The sequence below is a fragment of the Cetorhinus maximus genome, chromosome 16 (assembly GCF_964194155.1).
Source record: "Cetorhinus maximus chromosome 16, sCetMax3.hap1.1, whole genome shotgun sequence".
Taxonomy (NCBI): Eukaryota; Metazoa; Chordata; class Chondrichthyes; order Lamniformes; family Cetorhinidae; genus Cetorhinus; species Cetorhinus maximus.
This window is the reverse complement of record NC_135894.1, coordinates 77,995,027-78,011,570: the sequence shown is the minus strand read 5'-3', so window position 1 is coordinate 78,011,570 and position 16,544 is coordinate 77,995,027. Positions and strand designations below refer to the sequence as shown.

General features: G+C 41.6%; 1 protein-coding gene across 4 annotated transcripts in view; it reads left to right on the top strand.

Moving 5' to 3' along the window:
- Window positions 1-16,544, top strand: part of LOC144691736 (uncharacterized) — a 56,961-nt gene that overhangs the window by 36,260 nt on the left and 4,157 nt on the right. For all 4 annotated transcript variants that reach the window (XM_078560148.1, XM_078560147.1, XM_078560146.1 and 1 more), the window contains 4 exons: window positions 3,233-3,306; window positions 3,582-3,779; window positions 12,275-12,412; window positions 16,155-16,244. In XM_078560148.1, coding sequence (XP_078416274.1) covers window positions 3,233-3,306; window positions 3,582-3,779; window positions 12,275-12,412; window positions 16,155-16,244 — 500 coding nt within the window. The remainder of the gene's footprint in view (window positions 1-3,232; window positions 3,307-3,581; window positions 3,780-12,274; window positions 12,413-16,154; window positions 16,245-16,544) is intronic.

The following is a 16,544-nucleotide window of genomic DNA, read 5'->3' as shown; positions in this document are numbered from 1 at the left end:
GGTATGGATTGGTGGGGTGGAAAGTATATCTGAGAGGAAGGGAAACGAAAGGTGCATTGATAGGCTGACAGGAAGGGGAGAAGAAAGGAAAGAAGGGGCTGGAAGAAAAGAGAATGGATTCATTCATTCTTGTACTTGTTCTATTCCGTTTGAGAAAATTCTGAAAACACGTTTTCACATAGCGAGTGGTTCGAGTCTGGAATGCACTGCCTCGAAGTGTGGTGGAGGCAGGTTCAATCGAAGCATTCAAGAGGGTAATAGATGATTATTTGAATAGAAACAATATGCAAGGGAATGGGGAAAAAGCAGGAGAATGGCACTATGTTATGATGCTCATTTTGAGAGCTGATGCAGACATGATGGGTCGAATGGCCTCCTCTGCCATAACAATTCTATGATTCACGATTCATTTTTGTTTGTGACGTTTTAATTATTCGTCCCTATATAGCATCCACTTGATCATATGCTTTACTTTATTTCTTGCTTCTGGTGCCTCCTTTACCCAGCACAAGCTCACTGACTGACAGTTCTCTGCTGCTCCCTCTTCCCAGAATTGCATTCGTTCAGTGACACAGTTGGTTATCATATAATTTCCTAATCTTTTTCAAGGTAGCCCCCAGACTGACCCATTCTGTTGCTCAGTTTTGAGTTAAATGAACATTGACCTAAGGTGAACATAATTTTGACTGGGTTGGATGTCTTATACACAAAAAGCCACTAGAATGTCGCTGTAAGACGTGGGGCTGGAATTCCTCGCCTCAGGCTGGGGGTTATGAGATGGGACAATTTAGCAGGAAACTTTGCCCCGTAATTCATGTTATGTCTAACCTGCTGTTCGGTCCTTCACTGATGTGCAAGTACTTATTAAAAGCTACATCAATGGTAATTGCAATGCTTTCTTACCCAGTTTCCTAAGAGTCAAGTTTACAATTCTCATCCTTATGCTTAAATACCGTCCCATCTCTGCAATCTCTTCTAAATTTCACCACCACCCCAACACCACCAAAAATAAACTCAATTCCTTACTCTGACCTCTCCTCTACACAGTCCTCCAACCATTGGCAAACGTACCTAAAGTCCTCTATTCCCCACACTCAGATTTTGTCTCTAAGCCCCTCCACCTCCCTCTCCTCCTCCTAAGACCACCTTATCTGCACCTCTGATCAAGATTTTGTTCACTCTTCCTAATAACTTTTTTGGCTCAACATCTATTTATGTCTGATTATGCCTCTGAAATGTCCTTGATATTTTTCTACATTAAGGGCACTAAATGAATGCAACCTGTTGCTCAATTGCTTGACCCTGTTCAGCAACCTCCTTGTGTGAGTTTTGATGCTGATGACTTCTTATGTAGATGGGAATGTGGAAATGGAAACACAAAAAGATCAGCCATGATCTTATTGAATGGCCGAGTAGACTTGAATGGTCTACTTCTGTTCCTATTTCTTATGTTCTTATGATGGTGGTTCTCTTGCTCTGCTATTTGTTTAGTCTCTTCCATTCCCAATCTTCACACTGCCTCTCCTCACTCATATCTGTTTCTATTTCTGTAAATATTGCTTCCTCGGTCAGTATTTTCTCTTGACTTGTTTATATTGGAAATTGGCAGCTTTGTAATGTACCGTTTGGTGATGGTAGATTCTGAGAAGAGACTAGGAGCAGGCTGAAGATCAGCCTTCCTCTGTTCAAGTTAAACCATGCTATGTATCTTCCTGGCTTTATGGAATAATTGCTTCAATTATTATCGAGAACCAGAGGGCACAGCTTTAAAGTGTTTTGCAAAAGAAGCAAATGCGAGGTGAGAAAAAGCTTTTTCCACACAGCGAGTAGATAGGGTTTGGACTGCACTGCCTGGAGACAGGTTCAATTGAAGCACTCAGGAGGGCATTGGATGATTGTTTCTATTTAGATAATGTGCAGAGTTACGGGGAAGAGGCAGGAGATTGCCAGGAGATCCGCTGCAGACATGATGGGCCGAATGGCCTCCTTCCACACCATAACAATTCTGTGATTCTGTGCTTCAAAAGGAAAATGATTAAAAATAAGTTGAAAGAATGACCTGGATGTGCAGTGTTCTAATGCAGGCTACCAGGAAGTTGCAGAACATGGCAATTTTCCAATAAAGTCTTTTTACCAAACAGAGGATGAGTGATCAAATAATGTTTAGCACTTCCAGCTACACACTCAGCAACAACAGTCTGCATTTATAGAGCTCCTTTAACATGTGAAGCTCCTTAGGACATTTCACTAAGAATTGTTATTAAATAAAATATGACACTGGCCACATGAGCTATGAGGTCAGGTGACCAAAAATTGGTCAAAGAGGTAGGTTTCAAGGTGTGTCTTTAAAAGAGGAGAGGGATTTTGAGAAGGAACACCAGAGTTTAGGACCTTTACAGCTGAAGACACACCAGAGTGAAGAAAATTTAGAAGGTCAAAATGCCAGAATTGAAGGAGCACAGAGATCTGAGGGCTGGGGGATGTTAAAAGAATAGGGAGGGGCAAAATCACATAGGGATTTGTAAACAAGGAAGACTATTCTAAAATTGCAGTGTTGATGGATTGGGAACCAATGTAGGTCAGTAAGCACATAGTTGATGGATAGGTGAGATTTGGTGCAAGTTAAGATATGGACAGCAGAGTTTTGGATCAGCTCAAGTTTATGGTGAAAATTAATTTGAGCAACTGAAGAGTTTCAGAAGTAAATGAGTTACACAGATAGCTTCTAAAGTGAGAAGTTAGCAGACCAAAAATTGAGAAGAAACACAGGGTGATTAAAAACACAGAAATAAAACCTGTAAATGCGGGGGACATGAAATGAAAACAGAAAATGCTGGAAACATGCAGCAGGTCTTTTGCTAACTGAACAAAAACATCAGGTTAACTTTTTGGGTGCAAACTCTTTCCAAGAGTAAATTGAGGAACTTTCCAAAGCGTGGGCCAATTTTTGGAGAAATTATGGCCACACAATGCAATGGTTTGTTAATTAATTGTGTTGCAGAGTGTTCTGTTGCTGGATCAGGGCAAATACTCACCAGTAATTTTCTGCATCATGAGAGTGAGGTGTCAAGTAGGGGCAAAAATTCAGTGTATGTAAGGTAAAGTGAAGCTTTCCCTAAACCACCACCACCCCAGCCCCCCACCCCCACTGAAAGAAAAGTAATGTAATAGCTTGACAATTTCTCATGTTCATTTTTAATATTAACTTGCTCAATAATCTGTTATACTTCAGCTTCTAAACATTCTGAAGCTATGAGAGACTTAACTCTGAAGCTGTTCTCAGAACACATTACATCTGATGGCAAGGTTAGTCGGATTTTTATTCCAGAAAAAAATTCTATATTCACTATGCACCTTTCCTTTTTCAATTTAAGCTTAAATATTAAATCTCTATCCTAGTTATGCTAATGTTAAATGCCTATTTGGGTTTCACTACTTCAGTATTTCTAGTAGTTATTTCATAAATAGTTTGATTTGAGAGGCACCTACCAAACAAAGGTTTCTTTGTCAAAATGTGATCAAGTTGCTGAAGTAAGTACAGTTAGATTAATCAATAACTCTTTCACTTTGTTTAATTGCAGCTTGTAGATTACAAATCCATGAAGGGAAGTACAATTTTTGACAAGTATTGCCAACTTGCAACACAGCTACAGCGGGTGGATCTTGAAAATCTCACTAGGAAAGAGAAACTAGCATTCTTCATCAATGTGTATAATGCATTAGTGATTCACGGAAATATTAAACAAGGATCACCAAAAAACATGTGGCAGAGATATAAAGTAAGATGTCAAACGTCCAATTCTTGGCCCTTATTGTTTCTTGAGAAATGACAACTTGCATATATATATATGTGGGTGTTTCAGAAAGAAGCTTTCATGGGCAGGGTTAAGAAGTTGAGCAAAGTGGCTCATGTCCAGATTTGAAGAGGTTAGTCTTTACATAGTGTTGTCATAGAATAGTACAACAGAGAGGGAGGCCATCTGGTCAATTGAGTCTGTGCTGGCTCTTTGAAAGAGTAATCCAGTTAATCCCACTCCCTGCTTTTTACCTATATCCCTGCATTTTTCTCCTTTGAGTATTTATCCAATTTCTTTTTGAAAGCTACTATTGAATCTGCCTTCACTGCCCTATGAGGCAGTGCATTCCAAATTCTAACCACTCTGTGTAAAAATATTTTTCTCATATTGCCTCTGTTTTTTTCAACTGCCTTAAATCTATACCCCCTGGTTATCAAGCCTTCAGCCATTGGAAACCATTTCACTCTATTTACTCCATCTAAACCCTGTGTGATTTTAATCAAAGATGCTCTTGCCCTTCTCCAGACCATGTAGCTGTAATCCCTCTGCAGGATCCCTCATCCGTAGAACCATTCCAGTAAATCTCCTCTAAAATCTTCACATCCTGCCTAAAGTTTGGTGCCCAGAATTGGACACAGTTCTCCAGCTGTGTCCACACTAGTGTTGTATATTGGTTTAGTATAACTTATTGGCTTTTGTGGTCTGCCTCTTTTGCTAAAGCCCAGAGTCCTATTTATTTTTATGAACTGTCTTTCCACCTTCATAGATTTGTGTGCAAGCTTTGTGTCTCTGTTCTTGCACCCATTTAGAATTCATTTTTTCCTCATTCTTCCTACCAAAATTGATTAGCTTGCACTTTACCATATTGAATTTCACCTGCCACGTACCCACCCATTCCACCAGCTTGCCTATGTCCTTTTGTCATCTTTTACTATCTTCCTCACTGGTTACTACACATGTTACCTGGAAATTTCAAAGTTTCTGTACCTGTCCCCACCAATCCAAGTCATTAATCTATATCAAAAACAGCAGCGGCCCTAACACCTTGGGGAACTCCACTATGTTCCACCCTCCAGTCCAAAAAATAGCTGTTCACCACAACTGTTTTCTAACCTTCAGACAATTTTGTTCCCATACTGCTGCCCCTTTTATCTCATGGGTTTGTTAACAAAATTGAAGCCTAACATGTGGTACTTTATCAAATGCCTTTTGAAAATTCACCAGTCACTTACGAGGAGGCCGGTTGTTGGTGGGGTCCGGGGGAGGAAGCAGAAACTTGAGTTGATCACTGGGCAGCGGATGTTACTGTACTGGTGTTGAGGCTTGTTGGTGGTCACGCCGTATTCCCCTTCTCCACGGTATGCCACCTGCGTTGGTTCGTGGCGGTTGCTAGAAATTAAGATTACAGTTTAGGGTGGTGTGAAAACCGCATGTAGCCCTCATCCCCATCCCTACAAGATGTGGGCAGACAACATCATTCCCTTTCTCCCTAACCACCTAATGAGATTCCTGTAAAGAGGGCTCCCCTCTGTGTTGCATATTTGGATACGGGGTAGTACTTTATCCAATTGCTATTCTTATGCTCCTGATGTTTCCTACCTCAGACGGGTTTGGATTCCCCTTCCTGTAAATTAGGTATAGCCAGGACCAGTTCTACTAATTGCACGTGTGTGGTGGCACAGTGTTTGGCTGTTGGGTTCGCTCGTATTAGTCTTCTCAGGGTGCACAATTTCCACCTTTGGGCACCCAGGTCTGTAATGTGTCATCCGTGATCCAATCCGGCACATCACCCCTGTGGAGTTAGGCCAGATGTCTCCCACCAACCGTGTGCCATAGGCTGTGCGCACACGGTCCCTGTCTGGGTGCGTAGAGGCCTGATATAGGGATGCTTACACTTGGTTAATGATATAGGTGTGGTTGTCGGAGGATCCCTCGGGCATACCCTCCACTTGCCATACTCCCTCCAAAACTCCCTGGTACAATTCCTAGGACATATCCCCCAGCCCTTTAGGTTGATGCTTGGGGATCTGTGGTGGTGCTGTCAGTTATTACACTTGGTACACATACAATTTCAAAACATTCATCCCCGACACTGGATGCATCGTCGGGGAGGGTCAGGCATGTCTCTTTTTCTGCATCCCCTTTACTCAGGAGACTCCAAGGGTACTTCTGATGGTGCCGTTGTTCCACTCCCAAATGTTCAGGGATACCTCTTAGGCATACTCGTTTGTTAACAGTTATACAGTGATCACAGTTGGCATCACTCGAGCTCTTGTAGAACAGGCCTGGCTGGGTCCCTTGGTCGACTGTCTTGGTTCCTTCTATGATTAGGCTAATCGTGGTGTTAAACATGTTAGCAATATCACATTATTCATATCCCTGTAAGAGAACATACCGCTCGACACCGCTTAGTCCTTATCTTTTGCGCTTCCATTGTTCTTAATCCTTGTCATTTTTCCACCGGCCTTTCCCTTTCACGCCCATGCATGTGCATGTATCACTGGTCATCAGGACCTCAGTATGACCTTACCAGCGGGGTGCTAAGCCTGGTTTTGTGGGCAGGGCCCTGACCATCACTTGATACCCGACTTCTAGCAATCTCCCCTTTTCTCATCCATTTCCATATCCCTGATAATCTGCTGGTCCCTAACCTCCTGTCTCTGGTCATGAAATTGCTTACACAACTCTTTGATGAATCATGTAACCTTTTCCCGAGCTGGTGGTATGTCCTCACTGCTTGTACAAGTGCCCTCAGGAAACCTCGTGGCTCGTCTGGTCAGTAGTTTGAATGGGGTTAGTCTGGTCACTCAGTTAGAAGTCGCCTGCAGTCTCATCAGGATACTGGGTAGCAGATCAGCCCAGCCCTTGCCTGTTTTGGCAATGGCCTTGGAGAGTGAAGCTTTGAAGCTCCTATTCATTCTTTCTACCATACCTGAGCTCTGTGGTTGATATGGTATATGGAACTTTTGCTTAATTCCTCCCAGCATGTTGGTTTCCATGACAGATCTTGAGCATGTTTTGTCTTAAGCATTCTGGGGCACTACTCACCCATCCTTCCTCCAGATTCTATACTCATCTTTATTTGCTCCCCTTCTTTCCCACTCTTCCTTTTCTCTTTTGGGCATCTCGCTATGTATTTTCTGCATATCTACCTCCTCCAGGCCAGCAGTTCTGGCTGCCACTGGCTCCGGGGTCCCTGCTACTGCCGCTTACTTTGCTGCCTCATCTGCTCACTGTTTTCCCTTTTGGATAGGGTCCTGAACTTTCTGAAGTGCCTTAATTTTTATCACAGTGGCTTAATAGGGTAATTGTGCTGCTTCTACCAATCCTTTGCTACTTCCTCAGGCTGTGTGTCACCCACTAGAGGTCACATACTCACACTTTCTCCAAACAGTTATATAGTCATGGACGATCCCGAAAACGTACCTGCTGTCGGTATATCCTCTTACTACTTCCTTATCCTGAGTATCCACTGAGTATCCTGTCGGTTATAATATACCATCTTCGGGATAACTCATCATTAGCTCACAATGTTCTTATCTTGTATGTTTAATTGTTACATCCTTAATCACAAATGAGTTTACAACGTAAACACGGAATGTTCATCACCTCTGCAGTTCCAGAGGGATTTGCAAAACAATCACAGAATGACCTGACCTTTGGCACAAACAAAGTTGACAGTTGACTTCAAAACATAAACTTTGCTTATCTATCCTGATGTTTTGCTGCTGTGCTAATTCATCGGCATACCTCAACATGACCCTGAGGTTAAGCAATCCAGTTTATTATAGTATAATTCATGGACCACTCATCAGCTTATTTTATCTTGACCCAAAGTCACATTACTTTAGCTTTATCAAGGACTGACCCATGGGCTAGTCATTAGCTTCCAGGCCTGGCCAAAAGGTCATATTAATTTTAGTTTTTGTTTTAACTGTAGACATTTTTAAAACTTATATGTGCAACTTGGCCAAGTCAGGGTAATCCCATGATGCATCCTGATTTAACTCTTCATTGCAATCCTCCAGTTCTTTGGCACCACCTCTGTAACTAAGGAGGATTGGAAGATTTGGCCAGAGCCTCCAAAATTTCTACTGTTACTTCCCTCAACAACCTAGGATGCATCCCATCAGACAGGGTGACTTGAAAACTTTGCTAGAATTCCTAGTACCTCTTGTTTTACATCCAATATCCCAGAAGCCCCGTTCTTTACCATAGCTTTGGCAAAGTCCTCTTCCATGACAAACATTATACAAAGTACTTATATGGTACCTCAGCCATGCTTTCTGCCTTTTCAATTCATGCACACATTGGTCCCTGTTCGGCCCCACCACTCCTCTAACAATCCTTTTACTAATAATATGTCTATGGAGGGCCTTTGGAAACTCCCTTTTATGTTAACTGCCAATCTCTTCTCATACTGTCTTGTCGCCCTTCTTATTTTCTTGTCCTTTGTACTTTTTATATTCAGCCTGACTCTCCCTTGTAATATCGAGCTGATATCTGTCAATGTTTCATCCTTCTAACTCCTTTATCATTCAGGAAGGTCTGGCTTTTGTTGCTCTCCCTTTCCCTTTTGTGCGAATGTACCTAAACTGTACCCAAAATATCTCTTTAAAGGCCGCCCATTGCTCCAATGATCCCACACTATTTCTGACTCCCAGTTTTCTGTGCACCTTGTTTCTACTTTTTAAATACTTGATCATGGTGCCCAACTAACTCCCTGCCAAATTTGTTTAAATCCTCCCCCACAGCATGAGATAATCAGCCTGTAAAGATATTGGTCCAAGATCTGCTCCGGTGCAGCCTGTCCATGTTGAAAATGTTCCACCTACCATGGAACTTGTCCCAGGAATCTGAAGCCCTCCCTCCTGCATAATGTCTCTAGTCTCACATTAACCTGCCTTATCCTCCAACTTCTGTTCTTGCTTGCATGTGACACTGGGAGTAATCCAGAGATTACCACTTTTTGGGGTGCTGCTTTTTAAAATTTCCTCCTTAACTCCTTAAACTCTGACTGCAGAATCTCAACCTTTTGTTGGGTTTTGTTTGGACCTAGATTTTGGGCTCTGCCTCTTCCCATAGAATGTCCTGCACCCTCTGTGATGTCCATTACTTTGGCACTGGGGAACATTTTTTTCTTATTTGTTCATGAGATGGGGGGAGGGGGGTGGCAGGATGCTGGCATTTATTATTTCCCATCCCCAATTGCCCTTGAGAACTGAGTGCCTTGCTAGACTATTTAAGAGTCAACCCCATTGCTGTGGGTCTGGAGTCACATGTAGGCCAGACCAGGTAAGGACAGCAGATTTCATTCCTGAAAGAACATTAGTGAACCAGATGGGTTTTTATAAAAATTGACAATGGTTTCATGGTTATCACTAGACTTTTAATTCCAGATATTTTTTAATATCAGGTTCAAATTTCACTTTCTGCTGTGGTGGGATTCGAATCCAGGACCCTAGAGCATTACCCTGAGACTCTGGATTCCTAGTCCTGTGACAATACCATTACACTACCATCTCCCCACATCCACAGTCGTGGAACTGCCTGTCTGATCGAATCCCCAATTACTAGTGCATTCCTAAACTTTGCTACATGTGCAATGCTCATGGTGCCAGACTTGGGACTACACTCCTTTGAGATGTCACCTTCCCTGGTATTCAGTGCTGAATATTGATTTGAGAGTGCGGCCCTCCCAAAGGATTCCTGCATTGCCTGCCCTTTCCTACTTTCCAGGTGGCTGCCTACTTGCTATTCTGAATTCTATCTGCCTGTAGGGTAACTACCCCCTGAAACCTACAATCCAGGAAACAATCAGCCATCCATATCTTCTGCAGTAAATCCTCATGCTCAGAAATCTTCAATGTGAGTTTGAGCATCTGGAGATGCAGCTTGTTTCCAGGACATGTGAAGCACCAGAAAGTTCCCACATTGTGCAGAAATTACAGACTATTGGGTCACAGCTGTGGCTCCATTCTAATTAGAACCTTAAAATAAACTCATAAGATACAAGATAATTGTTTATATAATTGTTGTAACTAGGCCTGAAATAACCTTTTTTTTTCAATTTGCTCCTCAAAGCTATCTAGGCTAAATTATTTACTCGAGCTTGACAAAAACCACTGAGTTACAATCACAAATGACCTAAATATTGGACAGCTAGATACTTATCTTAGAAACCTGAGGTTGTGCAATTCATTCCATCATCAAATTCTCACCATTCATTTTGTCTATGATCCACCCAGCTCAGTCTCCAAGGTCTCCTGAAGGTAGATGATTACACCACAAGATGGGAAGAGCTGTTCAGAAGGTTGGAGAAAAATGGCTGTACATTTTATCACTGATGATGAAACAGGCGGGTAATACCTAGATCAAAGGGTGTGAATGGAGACATGAGATTTAGCAGGAATAGGGTGTAGCAGTCTGTGCTGTAGGATGCAGACTAATATATCTTCAAGATCAGGGTTGATAAATGAGCAAGGCTTGGTGTAGGGTGGGATATTGAAGGCAATGATTTATATTATATTAGTTACAGGTTATGTGGGATGGAGTTTGGGAGGCAGCAAGTGGTCAGTGACAGGATAGTGTGACAATATGAGAAGTAACTATGGGGAACCAGAAGGTAGCAATGGAGAAGTCCCAGCCCTTGCAATTGTCCAGCAGGTTTGAGGTTCTTTGTGTGGACAAGAGCAGAGACTGCAGGAAGGATGAGCAAATTGACCATGGCACCATGGTGCAGGAGGCCATTCAACTGGGGGTGGGGGGGAAGGAGTAAAAATGAATGTTGTAGTAGGGGACAGTACAGTTAGGGGGATAGACACTGTTGTCTGCAGCCAAGTTCCCAAGTCCTGAAAGCTGTGTTGCCAGCCTGATGCTAGAGTTAAGGACATCTCTTCAGGGCTGGAGAGGTACTTGGAATGGGAAAGGAAGGATCCCGTTGTTGTAGTCCATGTGGGTACCAATGACATAGTTAGGACTAGGAAAGAAGGTCTGCGGATGGAATATGAGCAGCTAGGGACTTAATCAAAAAGCAGAAACACAAAGGTGATAATATCTGGATTTCTAACTGAGCCCCGAGCAAATTGGCATGGGGTAAGTAAGATCAGAGTGTTGAAAGCGTGTCTCAAAACTTTTTGTGGGAAGAAATGAATTTCAATTCATGGGACACAGGCTGGAGAAAGAGAGAGCTGTACCATTGGGTAGACCCTCACCTGAACCATTGGGTAGACCCTCACCTGAACTGCGCTGGGATCAGTGTACTGGCGTATAGCATAACTAGGACTGTAGAGAGGGCTTAAATTTAATAGTGGTGAGGAGGGTTCAGGTGGGAAAAAAAAGTTAGAGAAAGGATATGACAATGATGCAGGATAATGATGCAGGTAATAACAACCAGAGTGTGACAGGAAGGAACAGAGTGCACCAGCAAATGGGTCAGAGCAGAGGAAAAATGGTAAAAAGGTAGAAGTAAAGGCTCTTTATCTGAATGCACGCAGCATAAGATCAAAGGTTAAAATTATAAAACCCTCAAACCCAACTCCAACCCACTTCCAGGTTTAATTGATGCAGAATGAGCGGCGAGCAGCCAATCCACTTCCAGGAGGCAGGTTGGCAATTTAAATATTTTAATAAGGCTAACAGCCTCTGTAAAGCCCATTTTACAGGGTTAACTGTGGGCTGCTAGGTTTCCCAGGCCTCAGGAAACCCAACAGTGAAGGGAGGTGAAGACAGATTCATAGAGTAGATGTCTTTACAGCACTTGCTTGTGGGCCAACAGGAGAAAGAGTTCATCCTCTTGACTCCAAAGCTCCCTGAACGTTCCCAAAGATCCCTGGGGTCAAGGATTGGACCTACCTGCCCCCACCACCTGCTCCAGTTAAAATTCCACAGTATCCAGAAGATCTGGACTTTTGGTTTCTAGTCTGCTCCCTGCTAGCCAGCCAATCCTCTATCCTGCCAATATGTTACCCCCTACACCATGAGCTTTTATTTTCTGCAATGACCTTTGATGTGGCACCTTATCGAATGTCTTTTGAAACATTTTAAAGTATATATATATATATAAATATAAATATTTGGGAATTGGAGTGAGATTACAGTCAGCAGACATGAGATTTCCATCACAGTAGTTGGACCGGGATTCAAATCCAGCCCATGAAGATGAAAGACTGATGTCTAAACCATTGTGTCAACCAGTTTTCTATGTCACATCTCTAAATCAAAAAATGTGTAATGACACTTCCTGAATGTTCATAGAAGCAATTTGTTTGAAAAAAAGCAAATTATAAAATTTCACTGTGTAAATGTAACATTTCTCATGCCTTCATCTGTGGTTTTGAATGAAAATGTTGTACTGGTCTAACATAATATAGTAAATATTGGAATTGTCATTTCTATTGGAGTACAGTTCTAAATAGGATTGATTTAATTGCCATAATGGAACCATCTTCTGAACTCCATTTCTGCACTTTTTTTAGTTTTTCAATTCTGTAAGTTACGTGATTGGTGGAGAAGTCTTTACGTTGCAAGATATTGAAAATGGTGTTCTCCGTGGGAACCGAAAAGGCATCGCTCAGATAACTAAACCATTCTCAAAGGGTGATCCACGTCTTAAGGTAAATTGTTGATGGTCTCTGTGTACTGCTGAGTGTATATAAATAAGAGTGTTCTGTGGGTAATTTCTTTTGTAGATGATTACCTATAGATTTATAATCCTCCTTGTTCTTCCCAAAAATGTGTTAACCTCAACCTTGGTGTTTCCATACTGTTTGTAAGATATCTTAGCAACATGTGCCATTACACTGCCTGAGATACAACTGTTTTAAGTTCCAACAAATGCTATCAACAAATATTCCTTTCAAACTAAAAGTCAAAATATCCCAGCCACCTTTAAAGGTTAGCTACACCTGTCCAACACAGCTAATTGATTCAAATGTTTAAGCTGAGAATTTGATTGCACAGAGGGCAACCTTATTTGAAACATTGGGCTGATACTACTTAATTTTAATTTTAAATGTTACAGTAAAAAAGCTGACAATTTTTCAAATGAACTACAAAGGAAATTAATCTTAATCTTTGAGTCATTGTAACCTAACTGACCACTAACTCTTCCACATTCTAATGCAAAACCAAGTAAATCACAAAAATGCTAGTATTCTATTTTGTAAACCACACCCTGCACGCAATTACTAAATCAAATGGTAATTAGTTCAAAATTTTATTTTTTTTTATTCTTCAGTTTCATTTAATTGGTTCATGTTTTAAGCTGACTTCTATAATTCCATGTAATCATGGAAATTAGCAGTTTTGATTATTGAATGTAATATCAGTGCTTTGTTTTGCTCTTTGAAAATGCAAAGCTTAATAGCTTAGATAAGCTTATCTTTTAGAATCAATTTTTTTCTCCTAGAATGTACTTTATTCAAAATTTGTAGAAGTACATTACATAATTCCAATTTAACATTACAGAAAGTACAATACAGATCAGTTTCTTTTAATACAGTACATATTTGCACATTATACATACAATGTACATTTAGATTTTAGAACCAAAATAGATAAGAGCTTATGTTGTAGGGCATAAGTATTTGAAAGTGCATATGCAAGAATTTCCCTGTTATTGTTGTCGGCTGTCTCTCAATTAGAGGGTGACACATACTAAGGGTTGCGAGTTTCTACCATGTGTCTTCACATGATTGAGCAGGCTAATTTTTGATGCACAAATCTTTGGACACATGGGGCAGAATGTCCGATAAGATAATTGGAATCGGGAGTGCAGGATTTGCTTCCTTTTCTGCCTCATCACGAAAGCATTGGGACTCAAAGCATGTGATGCAGCTTGACGGACAAATCGTCACCAATCTGAGCAATTGGTAGCAAGCTTCTTCCAGTCATGAAGCACGGCAGTATTGAACTTAAAGGAGAGCTTCTGAGTGTGTTTGAAGCGCATCCTTTGTCCTGCCCTGGAACTTTGACCATTTGAGAGTTAAGAGAACAGGACCCGGCAGGGAAGACTATTTTCAGCCATACAGACATAGTAGCCAGTCCGTTGAAGTTGATTTTGCAGGAGTTTTGCCTGAATGCTTTTGGACCTGGGTTCAAGAAGGACACTAGCGTTTGTTTGATGGTCCTCCCATTGAATTCAGAGAATATGGCAGAGGCATACCTGATACAATTTCTCTCGCACTCTTACGTGTCGCTGGTACACAGTCACTGCAGTACAGGAGTGTGGTGACAACAACTGCTCTGTACACTAAGACTTTTGTTGATTTGCACTGGTCTCTATTGTCAGACACTCATTGCTGTTGTTTGTCGAAGGCTGAACTGGCCTTGCTGATCTGGCATTGGATCCCTGTATCAATGGTGGCCTTTTGAGAGGTGATCGCTGAGGTATGGGAAGTGCTCAACATATTCCAGAGTGTCTCTTTCCAACATATACGGGAGGTCGATAGGAGTTTTATTTTGGTAACATTTAAGTCAGGCCAAGTTTCTTGTGTGCAGAATTGAAGAGACCAAGAATGGCTTGCAAATCCAGTGCAGAGTGAGCCCTGCAATCACCAACAAACTGCAGGTAAGCCATGTATATTTTTGGTTTGTCACGGAGGTGACTGAGGTTAAAGAGTTTTCCATCTAGACAGTATTAATACTGACACCAGAGGGCAGTTGATCATTGAGATGAATAGCCCGGTGGATTGCAAATAGAATGGAGATTATTTCACAGCCTTGCTTGACCCGAGCTCAGATTTTAAAGGCATCTGTTTCAGATCTCCCATTCAAGACTGTGCAGTTATATCATTATGAAACAATTGCAGGATTGTAAAGTTTCTTGGACATCTAAATCATTGGAACACAATCCAACAGAGCCTCGTGATTTACTGAACCAAATGCTTTGGTCAGGTCAATGAATGCAATGAAGAGTTTCTGGTATTGTTCTCAATATTTTTCTTGGATTTGTCTGGCAACAAAGACCATGCTGGAGGTTCTTCTGCAAGGCCTAAAGTCATTGTGTCTCTTGGAGGATTCCCTCAGTCACAGGAAGTAGGCGATTTAGGAGGATGCGTGTCAGGATTTTCCTTGCTATGGGACAAGAGGGAAATACCTCAGTAGTTTCCACAGCGTGATTTATCTCCCTTCTTGAAGGTAGGTACTTTTGCCACACTCCTGAAGTTGGTGGCAGGGTGTTCTTTTTCCTCTCAAATCTGTAGGATGAGTGCATGGAGTCTTGATGTGAGCAATGGTCCACAAACTTAGATGTCTGCTGGAATACCATCAGGGCCATAGGTTTTGTTGTTTTTTTCTGTTTGATTGCTTGTAGTAGCTCTGATTGATGGTAGTTCACCATGGATTCTTACACAGGGCAATGGAAGATGCCCTAGAGGGTATTAGCTGCCACGGTGGTTGAGTTGTTGTTCAAAATGTTCTTTCCAGCATTGACGGTTGGGATGTGGTTGGAAGAGAAAGCCCGAGAGATCCAGTATGCTAACCATCATGACACACAAATCTTTTTTGAAGCCATCTGTAGACTGAGGTCAAATGGACAAAAGCCCCTTCATTCACAATGTTTTTTCTCCTCTTAAAGATGACAATGCCAGTCATCATTGTGCATTTGGCACACAGTCAAGCTGATGTATTTCAAACATTTTAAATGTGATATAAAATGAGAAAAGGCTGAAAATGCTCAGCAAAATAGAAGAGCAAAATAAAGTTAATGTTTGAGGCCAATGCAGTTTCATTAGAACAGGAAAATGTTAGAGACAGAACAGATTTTGAGCAAGAATAGAAGCAGGGAAAGGGGTGGTGGGGCCAGGACGAACAAAAGGCAAGGTCTATGATAGGCAGGAGCAATTTAATGACAAAAAGGATGATCAGGCAAGGGGTGGGTGGGTGGGTGGGGATGCTATTGGAATAAGAAAAGAAACAGAAGATGGGGCAAGAGAAGGTGCAAGTGGTAATAGCTGGATCATTACTAACAGCTGCATCCAAGAAAATGGGAACAGAGGTTATGATTTAGATGTTGAGTGCAGAAGGCTGTAAAGTGCCTAGTCAAAAGATGAGGTGCTGTTCCTCACACTGCATTAGAACAGTGTAGGTGGCCAAGGACAGAGTTCCAAATTCCCAAACACACTTCCCAGGTTAAATACCAATTGGCTTGTACTTCTTTCCATTTAATAGACTGCATTTACAGCTTATGATGTGGTCCCCTCTATATTGGGGAGGGTCTTAAAGCATGACCTTGAGCTTCCTGTCACTTGCCATTTTTATTTCCTGCTCCATTCTGACCTTGGCTTCCTATACTAAGCATCCACAGGATATTACTTGTTTATATTTTAAAAGTGATTCCAGCTTTTCATTTTTCAGGTTGCACTAGAGGAAGCAGAACCCCTTATTCATTTTGCTTTAAACTGTGGAGTCCTCAGTTGCCCTCCAATCAAGACTTACTCTGCCGAGGTTTGTCTCTAATCATTTTAAAACACAGTTCAGAGATTGTGTGTGTCATTTACTGTTGCCACTTCCCCTTGCGTGGGAATTTTAAACCTCATCACTAACTGTCCATACTTTCCAGTAATTCATTTTTCCCCATTATTTTACCTAGTGAATAGTGAACTGTGAGTATAGTGACAGACTTCAAGAGGGCATCGACAGAATAGTGGAATGGACAAACAAATGGCAGATGAAATTTAATACAGAGAAGTGCAAAATGATACATTTTGGTAGGAAGAACAAGGAAAGACAAAATAAAATGAAGGA